The 17,336-nt window shown below is 46.8% G+C and overlaps 4 protein-coding genes across 4 annotated transcripts; 1 reads left to right on the forward strand and 3 right to left on the reverse strand.

Annotated features, from left to right (window-relative positions):
• Window positions 1-1,154: 1,154 nt before the first annotated feature.
• LOC131294105 (uncharacterized) lies at window positions 1,155-1,907 on the reverse strand. Its single transcript, XM_058322152.1, has 4 exons — window positions 1,842-1,907; window positions 1,663-1,782; window positions 1,315-1,588; window positions 1,155-1,249 (listed from the first exon to the last, which is right to left on the reverse strand). Exons 1-4 carry the CDS (start codon window positions 1,905-1,907, stop codon window positions 1,155-1,157), a joined length of 555 nt encoding a protein of 184 aa, XP_058178135.1.
• A 468-nt stretch (window positions 1,908-2,375) lies between these two features.
• On the reverse strand, window positions 2,376-3,218 carry LOC131294106 (uncharacterized). Its single transcript, XM_058322153.1, has 5 exons — window positions 3,165-3,218; window positions 3,052-3,096; window positions 2,864-2,974; window positions 2,522-2,795; window positions 2,376-2,437 (listed from the first exon to the last, which is right to left on the reverse strand). Exons 1-5 carry the CDS (start codon window positions 3,216-3,218, stop codon window positions 2,376-2,378), a joined length of 546 nt encoding a protein of 181 aa, XP_058178136.1.
• A 3,169-nt stretch (window positions 3,219-6,387) lies between these two features.
• On the forward strand, window positions 6,388-7,237 carry LOC131294108 (uncharacterized). The gene is made up of 3 exons (XM_058322154.1): window positions 6,388-6,618; window positions 6,692-6,949; window positions 7,022-7,237. The coding sequence occupies exons 1-3, from the start codon at window positions 6,388-6,390 to the stop codon at window positions 7,235-7,237; spliced, it is 705 nt and encodes a 234-aa protein (XP_058178137.1).
• Window positions 7,238-9,158: 1,921 nt separating this feature from the next.
• Window positions 9,159-16,090, reverse strand: LOC131294109 (palmitoleoyl-protein carboxylesterase NOTUM). The gene is made up of 5 exons (XM_058322155.1): window positions 16,085-16,090; window positions 11,244-11,658; window positions 10,866-11,162; window positions 10,364-10,570; window positions 9,159-10,288 (listed from the first exon to the last, which is right to left on the reverse strand). The coding sequence occupies exons 1-5, from the start codon at window positions 16,088-16,090 to the stop codon at window positions 9,159-9,161; spliced, it is 2,055 nt and encodes a 684-aa protein (XP_058178138.1).
• Between the last annotated feature and the right edge of the window lie 1,246 nt (window positions 16,091-17,336).

Raw genomic sequence — 17,336 nt, forward strand, 5'->3', positions numbered from 1 at the left:
TTTTGAATGTAGTGCTTCAATCGATTGCAATGATCGGTGTTGTTCCACAAATGTTGAGGACAATTCTGGAAAAAAATGAATGACGACTCTTGTATTCTCTATAGGTCCACGTTGCGATGGCAGCCTGTACCTACCAGAAAGTTCTGGAAGTTGACACAGCTCACAAAGTCCACTCCGAGTTTGCTGCAGCCCTGCTCATCGTCAGTGCTGGAAGTCTGCAGGCACTGCAAGGTGTTGCCCTGGAACAGCTGCATTAGGACCGGATCATGCCTCGTAGCCTCCTCGATGAGGGACATTATTTTCACCTGATCCAGCAGTCCGTTAACCATCGTTCCGGTTGCATTCAGAGCACACTCCACAAAGCACTACATGATCACAAGGGCACAATGTTAGCAGCGACGTGTCACTTGACGGAGCTTTCGGGGCATCGTGTGGCGACTTACCTTGCCTCGTTCGTAGATCAGCTTTCGCTGCAGTGGTTCCCCGCCGTGTAGGTTCTTACAATTGCGCAGCAAATCCTCATCAATCATTGATGGAAGGCGACAGCAATCCTTTGGATGCTAGGGAATTAAAAGAGTCTCAATTGCCATACGACCATATTAAAGTCAGCATGCCGGTTGAGGAAAGGCGTCTCACCGCTTCCAGTGGAGGTTGGTTACAGTTCACCTGCTCCTGGTCTGCACGAATGGTGCCACTAAACCAGCACAATATGATCACCAATGCCCATGGCGCACTAGACTGACCGTTCTGTAGCCTTTGGACCATCGTCGCGCGTTATGTCTGCCCGGAGCAACGCTCGTACGATGAATGTGAGGTGTACCTTTTTGTGAAATCTGCTCGTTCTGTTGCATTGTTATAGCTCAAATTTGGTGCTGAACCCTGACCAACACGATAGATAGAGTATATTTGTTGGAGGAAAACACGTTGAAAAGTACATACTGCTACTTCAACCATGTCGAGACGGGTTTTTAGAATGATTTTAAAGTCCACACGTGTCACATCGGGTAGTGTTCCAGTACATTGTGCATTGATTGATGTTGAACGGTTACATTTTATTACAATGTTACGCTGCTTCCAAATTACGCCACAAGAGAGTAAACAATCCAAAACATAGCAAATGGTATACAAGAATTATGATTCGCTGAAGGTCGCCCTCACCCGTTCTGGGATGGTTGCACTTTCGTCGACAAGAGAATGCCCTTTCCATACCTTTGCTGTAACTTTGATATTACTTTCGTGCAAAGTGTAGCTGAAAGATAAACAAAACTCATGAACGGGAAACCCTCGCTAACCGTCCAGCCCAAAGCTACCAACCATTTATCCACCGATCCGCAGGGCAGTTGACCATAATAGTTTCGGCGAGGCAACGGTTGTAAATATACGCGACCGGGTTACATCGGGAGCGCTTCCTCATTGACGGATCTTCAAGGGCTTTCGAAACAGCGGCGGCACAGAACGTGATCGCCCACGTGAACGGTTTCTGCAGGGCCGGCTCGAGACTACCACGGTACTCTCGGTACTTGCCCGTCACCAACTTTCCTTCGTTGGAAAACATACCAATAGCGCCATAGTAGCACTGGTGGATGCACTACCGACAAGATAGAAAATGTAAGTTGATAATGCGGTTACAATATTGCGCGTTCGGTCGGTATAGTTAAGTACCAGAAGCAAATCGTTGTCTACGTCACGATTAGTCTCTTTCACGAACTTTTCGTAGCATTTGGCGAAGGGTTCCTTAGGAAAATTGTGCTCGATCATGCAACAGGTTTGGGCGTCGGATTTCTGCAAAATATAAATAAAGAAATTAGTAACGAACAGAAGTATCAATCAAAGTTACTTACAGGGTTTCCATCAAAGTTAAAGTCCACTATGGACGCCACCTGAAATAGGATAATACCACCTCGCATTAGAATATTCACATGTACTCGAGTTATAAATCAACCTTCACCTGAACGATAAGTACAGTCAATCGCAAAACCGACCTAACGTCCACAATAAACATGCTGGAAGTAGTTTCCAGCGGAAAATGACCACAATCATGGGGAAAGTGCAAATGTGGTCACTTTTTCGCAAGCGGAAACGTTAGCTCGATTCAGATTATCAGGTGAGTTACAATTAATAGCTGTGCACTTTTAATTATGTACCATGACGCTGGTGCTAGTGTCATCGTCTAGATATTGGGAGTACACAAATCTGGACCAAGTAAAAGCGAGGAGAAAAAGTTTGACACTCATCGCTTCCAGTACTTTTCATTGCAATAAAACATTTGACTGATTTTTCAATGATGATGGTGTGGTATTTATTCATTTTTATCGGTCTCAAGTTTTCCGGTTTCGTTGGATATCAGGAATAATTCCGCTTTTACACACAAGCTATTACGGCTGCCGGCCACGTTGCTTGAAGCATTCTCCACTCTTGAGCTTATTGCAAAAATCGGCTGTAGGAAGAAAGATATTCGATATTAAGCTTACGCTTTCGGTGAACATATCTAACACAAACGTGAACCTGCTGGAATACGTACTGTTCTGCCATTTGTCGGCCGGGCATCCATCGAACGTATGCTTCATGATGCACCCCAGAAGAAAACCACCGATCGGTGAACAATCTTTGTCCTGAACCTTCGCGTCGATATGATCCTTCGCATTGTCGAGTCGCTCGTTGCACGTGTTCGCTATCTCGACCGCTTTTTCCTTCCAATCCCCATCGAGCCGGTTGGCGTACTCGAGCACCTTTTCCGGCACGAGTTGCTTTCCGTTCATCACACCGAGCGATTGCAGTTCACATTGCACAATGCACTACAAACAGCGTAAGAGTACGTCCCAATTTTTCCCTCCAATTTATTTGTTTTTGTGTGTAGACTCACCGAAATTTTCTCCCGCGGGTGGGATGCGTCGTCAGCAGCTGACGAGCAATTATCCGCTTCGTTCATCGGGATTATAGACTCCAACTGGCAGCAGTCGTCAATTTTGTCGCCCTATGTGAAAAAAAGAACCAGAATGCAGTTAATACGAACGCTTGTTTGAATACTGTTTCTTTTCAAGTGGACCTTACCTTATCCATAAGATTTTTGCAATCCTCATCGGCACTGGCCAGTTGCTGTGGAAAGAAAAACAAACTTCTTTAACATGAGACGCCCCAGAACGTACCTTCGCGATACAACATACCAACGAGCAGAAAACGATCGCAAATGTAAGAACAAACGCTTGCTTCAGGACCATGATTCTCGAGTCGTTCTGGCTGCGGTGGATGTAACGGTCCGTGACTGACTAGCGAAGAGGGTGCCTCAGTTTGTCACCTAAAAACCTTTAGATGCTTGTTTTATACGATCCAGAGGTGGGTGAAAAAAACACGGTAGCAAAAATACAGGCCCATCACAAATGAGCATTGCTAATGCAGATGCAACACGATAAAGAGTATGACAAATGGATGCAATGTTTCAAAAAGATGACTCACTTACGACATGAGTTATCCACTGAACACGTGTTGAGGTTTTGTTTCCCTCCGATATAAAATCAGCAAACAAATTGATTTTGTACGTTTAAATCATTTTAATTTATCAAATATTATAAAAGAACCGTTATTATAAAAGAATAATTATGGTACAAATGTAATGCTATTTATTGTAAAATGTATCTTTTGAAATCATAAAGTAAAATAAAAAAATTCAACAAACACATTATGCTTGGAAAACACTATGTACGAACAAGCTTTATTAAGAATGATCAAAAGATACGCAAATTTAAAGCTTCTGCATTTTTTAGCAGAACGGAACGCGTTACCTAACCTTGTTGTACTGGGGGCTAGCGGACTTTTTGAAGAATCGCAACCAGAGGCCCTGGGCATGTGTCGCTCCCAGCACTACACATCCTGAGGATGTCGCGAAGGTATTTCCAGGTGGAATGGATCTGCTCAACTGGTCATGCCACTCGTCGGGAAATTACTCCCTGAGCAAATACAATTTGATCGGGACTTTTGTGCTCCTACCTATTCGAAACAATACGTGTCCACTAAAACACTACATGTACAGATCCTAGCTATTGTCGAACTGGGTTTCTCGTTGGCGGCCAGAGTCTCCATACTTCATGGCTTAACGTGACGCGCGATAAGTTTCTCGATCTGGCAACATAAATAAGCTTTCAGTTGCTGAAGTCACGACATGGGAGATGGAAGACACTTACAATGAAAGTTAATTCTTAACAAAAAACTACTCCCCAATTACCTGATGTTGTGAAATGCATTTGTTGGAAGCCTAGATTAGTTTATATACAATAATTGTTATGGTTTACTTGGCAGTTGCACCGCAAATACACACGATATTTGCCTGGGTTTTATGATTAACTGCCTACTTTAACTTACCATATATGGTATATAATTATACGTTTATTTGAATTAGAATTATCTGCTACAGAAGACGGTAACTAACTAACTTTTAATTCTGATGCTGAAGATGCTGGAGCTGGTGATGGAGCTAGCATTGGGGCTGGTACTGCGGCTGGTGCTGGAGGTGGCGCAACATGAAGGGAGATCATGTTGCGTTGACCGTGGGTGCGCTGCGTTGGTATGCTTCCTGGCGTCAGCATAATGTTGGCATCATGATGTCAGCATAACTATATATTTAATTCTATTCCTGTTATTTGGAGAAATTTTCAGAATAATAGATTAAACTTGCTAAAATATCAGAAGAACATTCGTTACGGCCTACGAGGTCGTATAAATCGTAAAAAGTATAATTTAAAAATTGCAGCTGGAACAGCAAAGAATGTTTGGTAAATTCTTAATTGAATAAGATACAATATTTCGCTCTTCATTCGTAAAATTTCTTTGGAACTGATAAATTTACTGCTGCTTTTAAGAATACATTAAATTATACATACAAACTTAGAACTATGCCGTAAATATTAGTAATGGAATTTGATAAGTTCAACAGATATGCGAGAGATGATATGTTTATTAGGCTTCAGTTTTCATCGTCTTCCATGTAAAGGTTCAGTAATTCAGCAGGGTGGCACGCCCGCCTTCACCTGGGCACAGACCGGTGACTCATTCCAGTGTTCGTCGGGACAGTTGCTTAACGTCAACTGCGACACGCACATTTGATACATAACTGGGTAAAGGTTGCAGCTAGACCGAATATTCTCGATGTCCCGCTTAATATCGTCACTAATGTTGGCGCAACTTTTGGCGGCATTCGTTACCACCTCTCGCATCGAGTCGTCTTGCACCGTCAGGGAGGAGATGTACTTCTCTGGGTTCACTTCGCCAGCCTCATTTATCAAACCCATCGCATCGTACGCACAGCTAAGAATACACTTAATAGGAGAAAGTAACATAAGGCAGGGGAAGGAGAGAGCAATTAATCTATCATAAACTTACGACCAACCGTTCTTCCGACCCGACGTTGCCTTTATCGTTAGTATTCTTCAAGCAGTTTTGCACGATATCGTCTGGCAGACTGGGTAGCTGCCGGCAGCATCCAGAAGCTTCGGCCTGGTGGAGGAAAGTTAACGTTAAATAAAAGTGTTTCAGCATAGGGAAACCACAACTTACGAAATCTTCTGAGCGTACGCATTGACCCGCGACGGTGTGCCATCCGAGGTGGACAACAAGCATCACCAGAACGCTTGCCTGTAAAGCGAAAGGAATGCCCATGTTGTGCCGCTACCAAGGTCCTTTGCAAAATGAACATGAAGCAAACAAGAAAACGTTTGTTTATAACGGATAGCGAACGTGGTCAACGTCATTCCTTCGATTAAAGCGAAGCAAATCGATGGTTACAGTTGAAGCTAAATTCTGTAACAAAATTATACAACGATCAAAGGTGATAATGTGGTGATAGAGTGTAAAAAAACAAAACTGTTGAATAATTTAATCATTTCTATGTTAATATTCATTCATTCAAAAACAGCCTACATACAACAACATCAGTTAAAAAAGCATCAAACGTTGCATATAATATAATCTAAACCTAAAAAAGAGATCAAGAGTAAGTGTTGGAACACACATGATCAAAAGTGGTTGCAAAGTTTCAATTTTGCGATGCAGTTCACTCCTAAAATCGAATTGAAAAGGTTGTTGGAATGAGTCACTGAATTGATGCTAGGGAAATCCCTTATTATTTACTTTAACCCGTAGTTCCCTGTTGCTAATTATTGAGATTAGAATCTCCCGCGCTCTGCACGCGAGTAGATACATGAAAAATATTGTCTACAACAATAAAACCACTGGATCGAACACATCGTTTGTCTTACGCAACCAGTAATCCCGATCGGATCCAATCGTAACTTCCTGCCATCGAGACAGTTTACAGAGACCCATAAATCACAGTTTTAACCGACGTTCAAGCATCAGTGTCGATTCAAACGGAGCACTTAAACCTTGTATTCTAGGATGTGGCCAAAAGTGTTGCTGTGTGGCCTGCTAGTCGTTGGTTTCGCGTTGCTGGCTGTTACCGCCAACAGTGAAGAGTTGCTGCGTGGCCAGGAAAGTTGCCTCCGTCATCCAGATTTTCCCAGCCCGACCGAGTGTTGCTCGCAGCCTCGCTGGATCAATCAGTATGCGGTCCATCGGTGCCGATTTATCCATGCGGAGGTCGATGGAGACCGGTACGAGCGTGGGTCGGTAAGTATAGGGCGGAAGTGGGAGGAGACGAATTTTATATGATACACAACCTTGTTCTCCAATTTTGGGCTAGTGTGCGGCACGTTGTGGTCTGTACCGGATCAACATCACGATGACCGATCGCATCCATCGGGTGCGCATCTTTCGGCCCCGGTTGCAGACGCGGGGCGTCGATCCGGCCTGGATCAGCGTGGTCTTGAAGGCGCTCAGCTACTGCAAGCCGAAAATCACCCATCTGCAGGGTCGCTACGTGCGGAACAACGAGGAGATGGAGCAGTGCGAGATAGCCGAGGACATGTTCGGCGATTGCGTGCAGGCGCAAATGTTTATGGTAAGCGCTGTACACTCGAAATGTATCTGCCAATTAGATCCTTACGGAGAAATGCCTATCGATACTTATCAGCACTGCCCTCGGACCACGTGGCTCTCGTCGCATTCGTGCAACGCTATGCGGGAGCTGCTGGTCGACGGATGTCCCTTCAAATCGCTCGGCGATGTGGTTATCCTGCACGACGAGGGGCGAGTTCGCGGTGACGACCCCTATGACGACACATACGACCGACCGTACCGGAATGGACGGACCGAAAGGCCACGCCATGGCGACGACTACGATTACTAGGAAGGACGGGGAGAGGTAGGGCAGGCTAAGGAAGAGGATGAATGCAAATAAACATTTTTGCTCAAATTAAGAAAATGAATAAAATAAGAGAAAATTATAATCAAATGTTGCATACAAACTCTTTCGTATTGCATGCAATTTTATTCAAAAGGCCATATTGTGTACAAGGCATCGAATACAGTGTTTTTCAGGTCAATTTGTTCAAGTGAAGCTTTTCAGATTAGTTTACTTTAAATTTGAGTAAACAGCGTTGGGTAGTGTAAAGTTCTAAATATAAACGAATGAATCATTCAAGTTATATACTTAAGCACTGTTACAAAATCGTTCGAATGTAGTATATGTTTCTGGAATTATTAAAACACATTTTCTTTCAAACTTTAATTTCAACAAACCCGGTTTGTAATACATTTTTAATCGTGTTTATTTTAAAATATTTTCAATGGGTGACAACGATATTCTCCCTCGTTTCGCCCAAACCCAACTCGACTACCAAAGCCAAGACTGGGGTTGGCCTGTGTTAAATTAATTGGATAGATTCTTTGCAACGCTTATTATAAATAGTCTGGGAACCGAGGAAAAGGAGGAAAATTATATTTACAGAAGAGCGTTCGCTGGCGAAGCTGCGTGCAACTGGCAGAATGTAGCGCGCCACGTTGCATCCTATTTTGGACGCGCCCGCAAAAATAAAACACCGATTGAATTGGTAAACGATGCTGCTAAAACGTATGACTAATCGCAGGTACAGTTAATACAGATTAAGCTTATCCTACTCGTACACGCGTGTCCTAAGCTGCCCCTATCGCTTGGAACTATCGAGCTCGTTCATGCCATTCAAAAACAAAAAAAAACCCATTCATGCATTCGGTGAGGTAGTCATTTCGTTCGGGCTTACTTATCTAGTGTTCGTTATTTGTACTTCCTACGCCTACTACCTATTTACAAAGCGTCACCGGCCGGTGCGTCAACTTTCCTACTGACGCCTTGCCCAGCGCGGACGGACTTTTATGGGATAGGATTTACACACGAGTGGAACTGACAGCATGACTCTCTTCGCATGTTACGGCCAAGCGAGTGAAGATGTTATTTTAAATTGACAATTAAAGCGAGGGATAACAGAGTCGAAAGTCACTGGCACCGGCCGACGCGCTCCTTCGCTACTACTCTACTACAAATACTGGGTCTTGATGTTCATCTTGGGTGGAAGTGGCTGGTTTTAGTCGTTTGTCACAAAGCTCTGGAGTATTCACAGGTTTACCGGTTACATTTTGCAGCACTTCGCTTCGACTGAACTTGGCATATCAGTATCTTGTTTTTATCGTTTCGCTCCTCTTGGAACAACCTTGGGTCAAATAAATACTTTGAACATGAACTTATGAAATAGTACAACTAAAGGCAAAAAAACGCGTTCATACAAATTCCTTGTCAGTCGCTTATTACTCGCAGGAAGCTATCAGTGGATCGGGCAGAATCTGCTCGATTCGAGCAGATCTATGTTTTTGCCAGACTAAATCGTGCTGTGGGCAATATAATGACGCGATGATAGAACTGTATTAAATTGTTGTTAAACGTCGTTTGCGGTTCGTTGAAGTTGTCCACACTTCGATCTAGCTTAAGAGTAGACAGGTATGTCTAATATAATTCATCTGGACGTGGATCCTATGGGCTGCTCTACAGAATACTACTGTATTAATCTTCCCTTCTACTCGCTAACGCATTATCGGTCCGATGCACTCTCCGCGTCCCTCACTAGCAAGGTGGATTAGGAGTCGATCGTTCGCTGAACCGGAGGTTTTAGGAGTGGTGGGGGACACTTAATGCTTAAGTACGATCTTTTGGCTTGTTTTGGAATGATGCAGCCATGGGATTGCCGCACTGTAAGAGGAGTTGGATGCAGGTTAGGGAGGAGGGTCGGTTGCCCACGCTACGTCACCTGTTGCGTGAGCAGATTGACCAGCTCGGCGCGGTCCATGTTGTTCAGTGTCTGCATGTCGACGCCGAGGGCCGTCGCGACCGCGTCCATGTCGAGCCCGAACGAGGCGAGCAGCTCGAGGAACTTCATCTCTTCGCCCGTCAGCGGGTTGGTGAGCGTCGGACAGGAGTGGTTGCACTGCGGCCAACTGCACCGCTCCAGCAGCCGCAGCGAGCACTTCTTTGGTTCGGGAATGTTCAGTGCCTGGGGCGCCCGGTTGCGGCCACCGCCGCCGTTCCCACCGCGTGCCTTCCGGTTGCGATTTCTGTGGGCGTTCTGGCGTTTCTTGTTCTGATTCCGCAGCTTGTGTGGAGGAGACTGCTCGTTCGTCGCAACCGTCGTCGCTGGGGTGCGAGAGACGTCCGGTTGTTGCTGTTGCTTCTTCGTCTGCCCCGGATGGTGACGCTGGTTGTGGCGCTTCGGTTGATTGTTGTGGCCCACGGGTTGGTTACCGTTGGCTGGGATAGGCGTGCTGGTACTACTATTTTTTGGCGATCGATCTAGTTTAGGAACTTTCGTTGAACCGGTGGAATCGGCGGGACCGCTCGGGTCGGTACCGTTTGGCTTCTTCAGGTTCTGACGCTTACGTCGCTCCTGTCGCCGGCGTTCCCGTTCTTCTTTGGTTAGCTTCGGACGGGGTGGCCGGTCCGAGGTCTGTTCCGTGCCCACGGATCCGGTGGTCGTTTGTAATTGCTTTCTCTGTTGCTGCTGCTGCTGCTGCTGCTGCTGCTTGTTCTTTCTGCGGCCACCCTGCGGATTGTGCTTGCGGTGGAGCTTCTGAGGGCTTCGGTTGACCGAACGCCACTGCGACTGCCGCTCGTCGGCGTTCGATTGCTCCCAGCATCGGAGTGCGTCCGCCAGCGAAATGTCGTCGATTTTCAGCTTCATCCAGTCGCGCTTCGTTAGCACCGAATGGCCGATGCACGACGGTGCGAACACCGCCGACACGTTGTTGAGCGATTCCCGCAGCGCACCGCCCATGTCGTGGATGTAGTTCCACTGCTGCGGGGTGACCGGTGCCCCTACACTGTCCGCCCGCATCTGTGCCTCATCGAACAACCATTGGAACACGAACAGGGGAGCTGCAAGAAGCAAGAAAACCTCGTTTAGTACCATCACTCGTATGAAAAAATCAGCAGCCATCCTTGATCACTTACATTTCAGCGTGTTGTACAACCGATGTCCGAAGTAGCAACGCCACGGTTCCTTCGAGTGTTCGGCCACGCAGGCTTGCGGCAGCGCACCGTCCCACATTTTCCACCCCTGACGAACGGCCTCGGAGGCAGCGACCGCTCCCGGGGTGTACGGTTCACGATCCAGGAACCAGCCGGAGTCACTAACGCCCCGAACGCTTACTTTCAAACCTGCAGAGCAAACAACAAGATTGAGTATTAAAACCGAATCAGTAAAAGTAGGTTTCCGCGAAAGAAAATAGAAATAACTTGGTTTAGTACAAATGATTATTTGAACGTGCACGCATGTTGCCTATATTACGGCGTAGTGTATGATTTAGAACAGAAATTACGTTCTTCTTTCAAAGCAGCCCCAAAATCAGAGGTAGGCAACTTCACAAACAGAGAGAATATTTTCAGAGGATACAAAGTGTCATGACGATATAATGTTAAAGAAAAAATAAAAGTCATGAATGGATCGCCTTACCTCGCTCATTCTGCAGAAACGTGCGCACTTTGTCCAGATTCAGCATCACACCGAGTCCACCAGCAGATGAACCGGCCATCAGCAGGTCCGCCCCCTGGGAATGGCCCAGCCCGAGCGGCACCAGATCGGACATGACCTGGCGCACAATCAGCGAGCCCATGAAGCGCAGACCGTCGCGGGTGTCGGGCCGGATCTTGGTACCACTCCAGGAGTCACTGCTGCAGTACGGCACGAACACGTGGTTCGCGTTGTACCAGTAGGGATTTTCCGACGGCATCGGAGACAGAAGTCCGCCAACTAGGAGAAAAACAAATAATATAAATTAATACCATCGTTATGACACCGTCCCAAGCAGAGATCGCTCTGTTGAAAACTCACCATCTCTCGTTTCGGGCCACTGCACCGACGTCATCAGGTGGCGCTGCTTGAGCCAGCGCGTCCGGCACGACTTGTGATCGAAGCAGTGCCAGCCACCCTCGAAAAACACGACCCACCGTCGCGAGCCGGGCGACTTGCGCAGGTAGAAGCCGGCCTGCGACCCATCGTTGCAGGTCACCGTCCGGTTGGACAGAAACACTCGCTTCAGCAGTGGCTGCGAGGACGAGGCCCCTCCATTGCCCGCCGATGCCATCCGCCCGCCGCCCGACGCATCGAGCCGCTGTATCGAGTTGCTTTCGATGGAAATGTTCGCCCGATGATGCCGGCTGTGCGGGTGGTTGGGGGAGTTTACGTTTGCCGAACGACACCGAACACTGGGCAGCGAGTGTACCATGAGTAGGATGATAACTGTCACCTAAAGAGAGGGGGAGAGTGAGCAAGAGCGAAAGAAAGACGATGCGTTAAAATAGGCGCTCTCATAACGGTACAAAAGACTTCAACGATGGCGAAAGTGACGAACTTTGTTTCGCAAGAAATAAAAATTGGAACAATCTGTAAAACTGGTAGGAAGGTAAATGGTAATTATAATTGGCATTCCATTGTTAAAAAAATACATTATTCATTACAATGAATTCGGGCTGACTTTAAGAAAAACGTTTTTCACATGCAACGGCTTAGAATGAGTTTGAAAGAACCCTCTTGAACGCAAGTTGAATAACCACAACAGGCAGTCTGGCAGTTGAAATGTTCTCTGAAATACTTGAACTCTATAACCACGTCCTGTAAATAATCACGACCGTTGGCCATAGTTTATCTGAAACAACTTTCAACAACGCACTTGCCGATTTGAAAACATCTCCCGGGATGAACGTTAGGCTTGCGATACACAAACATGTCTCTCGCCGCTCACAAGGATATTCTTAGAAACCAGTGCCGGATATGGAAATGGCTTTGATCGTCCGCAAAAAAACCCCGCTGGGCAGCGAACCATCTGCGGAGTCGGTGCAGAACAAACGAAACGATGGATTTCCAATCAATCGCGGCCAGTTGCGGACGGTAAACGCCAGCCGGGCGTCGGACGTTCGGCGAAACCGGTGAAAAACCGCAGGACATCTAGGCCGTACGGCCACGACCCCGTTCTCCCCGGTTCCGGCGGCGAGGGATCGATTGGGCGGGCATTAATCCGACTACCGGCACTTGCGCACGGCACGCCGGTAGCCAGACGCCATGGGACAATAAATCAATCTTCGCGCGCCGCGGGAGCGAAAATGTGGCGAAGGCCGGACCGAGGCTGACGCCGCGCGGCCGCCGACCGGACATAAACAAACGATTAATTTACCTCTGTTCGTCCGGCTTATCGTTGCCACTCCAATTTATCTACTCTCCCGCTGATCGGCGACGGCGGCCTCGCATTTTAGGCCGGCTGATCAAAGCCGCCGCCCCGCTGGCCCTGCCTGGAGAGGAGGCCGATTTGGCTACGATCGAGGCGGTGGCTGTGGAGAGCCCACGGGCCCCGGGGTGGATTTGTGGAATTGAGAAAACCGAAAAATCGAGAGAAAAAAGCACAAAATACATGCCAACGAATCGATCGATCGGGGTGCGAGCCGGGCGAAGATCACGTCACGGACCGTCTGTCGATGCGATCAGGGAACGCCGCATTTAACCGGCAGGACGATCGAACCGGCGAAGAACAACAAGAAGGTAGAAAGAAAAAGAACAACTCCGGAGATAGCTAGCAAACAACCACAGACTGCCGGCGATCTGTGCGCCGGAAGATGGCGACGAAAGAAATCAAAATAAACAAACCTTCGTTTTTCGCGGTACCCGAGACCGCGGCCGAAGGGAGCTTGGGCCGGGGCGGCTAGTGGCGTTTGGCGTGGGCAGCTGTTTATAGCTCGCTATCGCACTTGCAGACAGGTAATTAATAATACCAACAATGTGTAGTACCGAGTGTGCCCCCGCCACGGTCCTCCCGGCTTTGCCGGGCGCTTCCGAAGCGCGAGCCGACGCGCTAGACTCGGCGGGAGCGCAAACAAACGCGCTGACTGCACGCGGCTTTATCGGTTCCTGTTTACCGAAGCGTCTGGGGGTCGGTCGGCATCGGCTGCCACGGTTTGCCCCCACCGAGCGGGTCGGGGTGTTTTGAAGCGCAGGGGTTTCCCGGTCCCGTCTCGGAATCTGGGACAAACACACGCCGGCGATTCGATCGATTTCTTGTACATGCTCATGCTTTCGAACACAACTATTCCACATCCAACAGAATTGACGATTACGAGACTTTTTTACTTAACAAAAATGAACCGAAGTAAACCAAGCAGATATGTTTCACAAAGAATAAAGTTCACACGCAACGAAAAATAGTTTCGAAAATAAAATTAACTATTATTTGCAACTTGAAAGATGTACTGGGTGGTTCATTTGATTTTTCATTTTTTAGTAAATTTTTTGCGGATACAGATCGGCTCGTTGATTATTATTTGTTGAACGAGTTTGTTGCCCTGTTTACATACCCTGTGATGTAAATGTTTACCCTCAAACATATCGCCTTTCAAAAAAAAAGGAATGAGAAAAACGGTTCAATAAAGTGAGTCAATTCGGAGTGAGCGAGTTGTAATGGAGAGTGAATTCTTTAATTCACTCTGAATGATTTGGCTTACTCCCAAATCATGATCCAATTCGTTCTTGCGTTGAAGAAATCATGATGACGTTTTTTTATGCACCCAAAAAAAACGTGAAGGGGTTTTAAGGCTCCAATCGTTGCACATCTTGTGGCTCTACTGTTCCATAATTCTTGTTTGTGAGTCAAACCATTCTGAGCGAGCCAAATCTTTCTGCATTACTTTAATCACAAATGATAAAATAAAACTCACTTTTTCATTCTTTTTCTTTCTTCAGTTTGCACATCACTACAGCAAATATCTATCAATTTCCCCCAAATAGTGGTTTTTATCACTAGATTATTTGAAGAGTATCTGGGAGAATAATATTAGGAAATAATTTCGGTCCATCAAGGTTGATACAAGTTGAATATGTTTGTTTGATCAACATTGGGAAACTCAACCACTATTGTCTTTGATGATTTAATGGAATCTTCAATATGTTATTAAATAGATCTTTATGCAACCTTGAAATGTTGTAACTTTGTTTTCTAATTATTCTGGTTGGTCAACACTAAATCTTAAATTCACCTCGGTTTTCCCTGAATGTAACACAAGTCAAGGAGTGCTAGAAAATATCACACTAGTTTTGATATTTGCACTGAATGTCAGTTCATCGATCCAGATCGATTTCAACCACTTGAGCTGTAAATCAGTACGTAAAATAATACACAACAGCAGTATCCACTGCAGCACAGGTGCATAAAGCCACTGCATATGCACGTTCCTTGGAGTGGATCGCAACGAAATTCACCGTACGATTTTCATCTTTACACCGAAGCACCTGGCCTATAGAAGGAAGCCGCGAGGCACGCACGGCGGAAGAGAAAAATGATCCAAAACAGAGTTTCGCTCGAGTTCGCTCCTTCCTTCCCACCTTCACCGCCGTCACCGTCGGCCGCACTTACGACGTCGGCGTCGGCGGCATCAGCAGAAGAAGCGAGCCTTCGGGAGCCCAGCGGGGCGCGCGGATCCGGTGCGGAGCGGCCCACCGGATCGGAAACATAACAAACCGAAGATCAAAGAAAAATCACCGACCAAATAACACTCTCACCCATACCGATGCGCTGGGCGATATTGCGCCGGACACCCCGCAAACCGCAAAGGTCGCAAAGGCCGATCCAGTACCGAACACACGGACACACGCTCGTGCGGGTATGCGTGCACACATACAGAAGCAACATCGCGGGCTCGCGATCTCGAAATTGAACGTTCGAGATAAAAAAAAAGGAAAACAACAAAAATAATTCAGCGTCTTCGGCCGTCTTCCCGACTACTGGCGCAATGTTTCTTTGGAGCAAGCGGGACCCACCGTACCTGAAGACAGGAGGGAAAATCGGACCCGTAGGGTGGAAGGTGTCCGCCCGAGCGCGGTCGACGAGGCTCGTTACCCGCCGGTTTGCGGGTCAACCATATTTTGTTTTCCTTTTTTTCGCTCTCGTCTCCTTCATACCCTTAATCATACGCTCCGGAACTTGCGACCGGCCCGACACGCCATCCTGAGCGGGGCGGCAGGGGTGTCGGGCTTGTACCCCGTTCCTGTCACGGTTCCTCGCGATCGGTAGTAGGTAGTTCGAGTGTTGTGGTTCGCTTTTCGGCGTTTCGGGATGGAATGTGTATTTTTTTTTTTGGTTCAGTTCGCGCGCGCCCGAAAGAAGGCCGCCGATTCTCTCACCTGTTGGAACGTCGCGGCCTTTGCCCGACGAGGGGTGGGGAGAGGGTAAGTGGGTGCATCAGGCAGCATCACTACATTAAACGCACTCACGTGGTTTCTGATAAACATGGTGTTTTGCCCGTCGCTTCACCGTCGATCGGTGGAGTTTTCTGTTCTTAATTTCAGTTTTTCGCCGCAAAAGGAAAACTCCACCCAAAGCGATCGTACTCGATGCGTTTGATTTATAAAATAAAATTTTATACTTTATAATTACAAATCTACCTAATTGGAAAATGAGAAACGGTACTTTAAAGCAGTTAATAGAAAATTGAAGATCAATAACAGTTTCAAATAGAAATACTTCTTTCACTTGACAAACTTGTAAAATAAATATTTTATCAAATTTTCCAACTGGTTTGGAATTTGAACAACATTAAAGGAGTTTAATGATTTACTGTAGTATTTACAAGCTCCTTGGATTAATTTACAATAATAAATCCATGTCTTGTAATAGTTTTCCACTCACATACCTCCATCTTCCAATGTTCCATTCCACGCATCCACCATCCCCTATCCTCGACCTTTTCCCCTATGCTGTGTCCTTCCGCTCTCCTTGCCCTCGTTTTCCCAATGTGACCCACGAACGCGAACGATTAGCATCCGGACGCGGCAGCCGGGCGCTTTTATTGTAAAGGTAAAATTGCACGTAAATTACATACATTTGTACGACCCTGACCGTATATTAGCGGCGGCGAGTTGCAGTCTTGCATCTTTTGTGCATCCGTTTTTGCATTCGTGCCACAGCCCGCCACCGCTTCCCTGTCCCGCTTTATCCTTCTTCTCGAACTCGCCTTGTTTCGTGTTGTTGTTTCGTGGAGTTGGAACCGACACCCCGGAACTGTTTAAAATCTTTCCGCATTGGATAGGCAAATGGTTTAAGTGGGACGAGAAAAAGGGAAGGAATTCATCAAAATTTAAGTATTGAAGTGAGGGTTACTTGGATTGAATTAAGTATGTCAATTCAAACGTAAAGGTAACATTTTTGAAGGGCACCTGTTTGCCGAGCACTGGAACACACCTTGTGACCGCCATACCGCTTTTATATTTCATAACTTGGCATAGGCAACAGGTGTAGCTCGGCCTTTTCCAAATTAAGTAAAAATTTGGTAAGCAACAAATTAATTTAAATTTTCTATTATGGTAACTCAGAAGTCAAAAAGGGCTGAAGTAGTTATACAAAAACATATCCTCCATTAAAAGGCTAAGGTGAATGATAAAAACATTTCAACCCGACGATCCCCCCGCTATCCTAAACTAAAACAACGCCCTCCGTTTTGCTTTGCGAAAACGACAAACACAGCGGAGAGAAAACAATCGAGTGCAGCTGACGCCTTGCGGCTTTTCCGCTGCCGGCTCCACTCGCTCCCCCACCCCTTTTGGGACGGCGAACGCGTGCGCAAACGTGCGATTAATCGTCTTATAATTGGACGGCGGTTTAGCTGTCGGTAATTATAATGTAATTTAAATAATTTTCCATCCAATTAATGGCCGCCGAAGCCGAAAGGCAGCGGTCGGCCGCGTAAACGGCGGCATGTTTCGATTAGCGCGTACCGCGCGTCTCCCGGGTTTCTTCCCCCCGTGGTCGCCGCGAAGAGGGGCGAATTGGAAAATCACACCAAACGTCGGTGGATGCACCGCGAAGCGATTGGGAAACTTGACGCACGCCCGCACGGGAAATGTGACGCCACGGAGCACGCGGGGCCTCGCACCTCGCGGGGGGGT

The sequence above is a fragment of the Anopheles ziemanni genome, chromosome 2, assembly GCF_943734765.1.
Source record: "Anopheles ziemanni chromosome 2, idAnoZiCoDA_A2_x.2, whole genome shotgun sequence".
In the NCBI taxonomy this organism is placed as follows: domain Eukaryota; kingdom Metazoa; phylum Arthropoda; class Insecta; order Diptera; family Culicidae; genus Anopheles; species Anopheles ziemanni.

Bases quoted from the DNA above. Each gene is read 5' to 3' on its own strand.
- LOC131294106 (XM_058322153.1), bottom strand. From the start codon at position 3,218: ATGGTCCTGAAGCAAGCGTTTGTTCTTACATTTGCGATCGTTTTCTGC. The intron at 2,975-3,051 runs GTAAGGTCCACT...TTTTTCACATAG, and splicing joins GCAAAAATCTTATGGATAAG to GGCGACAAAATTGACGACTG. The intron at 2,438-2,521 runs GTACGTATTCCA...TTCTTCCTACAG, and splicing joins GGCCGACAAATGGCAGAACA to CCGATTTTTGCAATAAGCTC.
- LOC131294109 (XM_058322155.1), bottom strand. The intron at 11,163-11,243 runs GTGAGTTTTCAA...TTTTTCTCCTAG, and splicing joins GTGGCCCGAAACGAGAGATG to TTGGCGGACTTCTGTCTCCG. The intron at 10,289-10,363 runs GTAAGTGATCAA...TGCTTCTTGCAG, and splicing joins GTTGTACAACACGCTGAAAT to CTCCCCTGTTCGTGTTCCAA.
- LOC131294108 (XM_058322154.1), top strand. From the start codon at position 6,388: ATGTGGCCAAAAGTGTTGCTGTGTGGCCTGCTAGTCGTTGGTTTCGCG. The intron at 6,619-6,691 runs GTAAGTATAGGG...ATTTTGGGCTAG, and splicing joins ACCGGTACGAGCGTGGGTCG to TGTGCGGCACGTTGTGGTCT. The intron at 6,950-7,021 runs GTAAGCGCTGTA...GATACTTATCAG, and splicing joins TGCAGGCGCAAATGTTTATG to CACTGCCCTCGGACCACGTG.
- LOC131294105 (XM_058322152.1), bottom strand. From the start codon at position 1,907: ATGCGAGGTGGTATTATCCTATTTCAGGTGGCGTCCATAGTGGACTTT. The intron at 1,783-1,841 runs GTAAGTAACTTT...TATATTTTGCAG, and splicing joins TTAACTTTGATGGAAACCCT to AAATCCGACGCCCAAACCTG. The intron at 1,250-1,314 runs GTTGGTAGCTTT...TTTATCTTTCAG, and splicing joins TGCGGATCGGTGGATAAATG to CTACACTTTGCACGAAAGTA.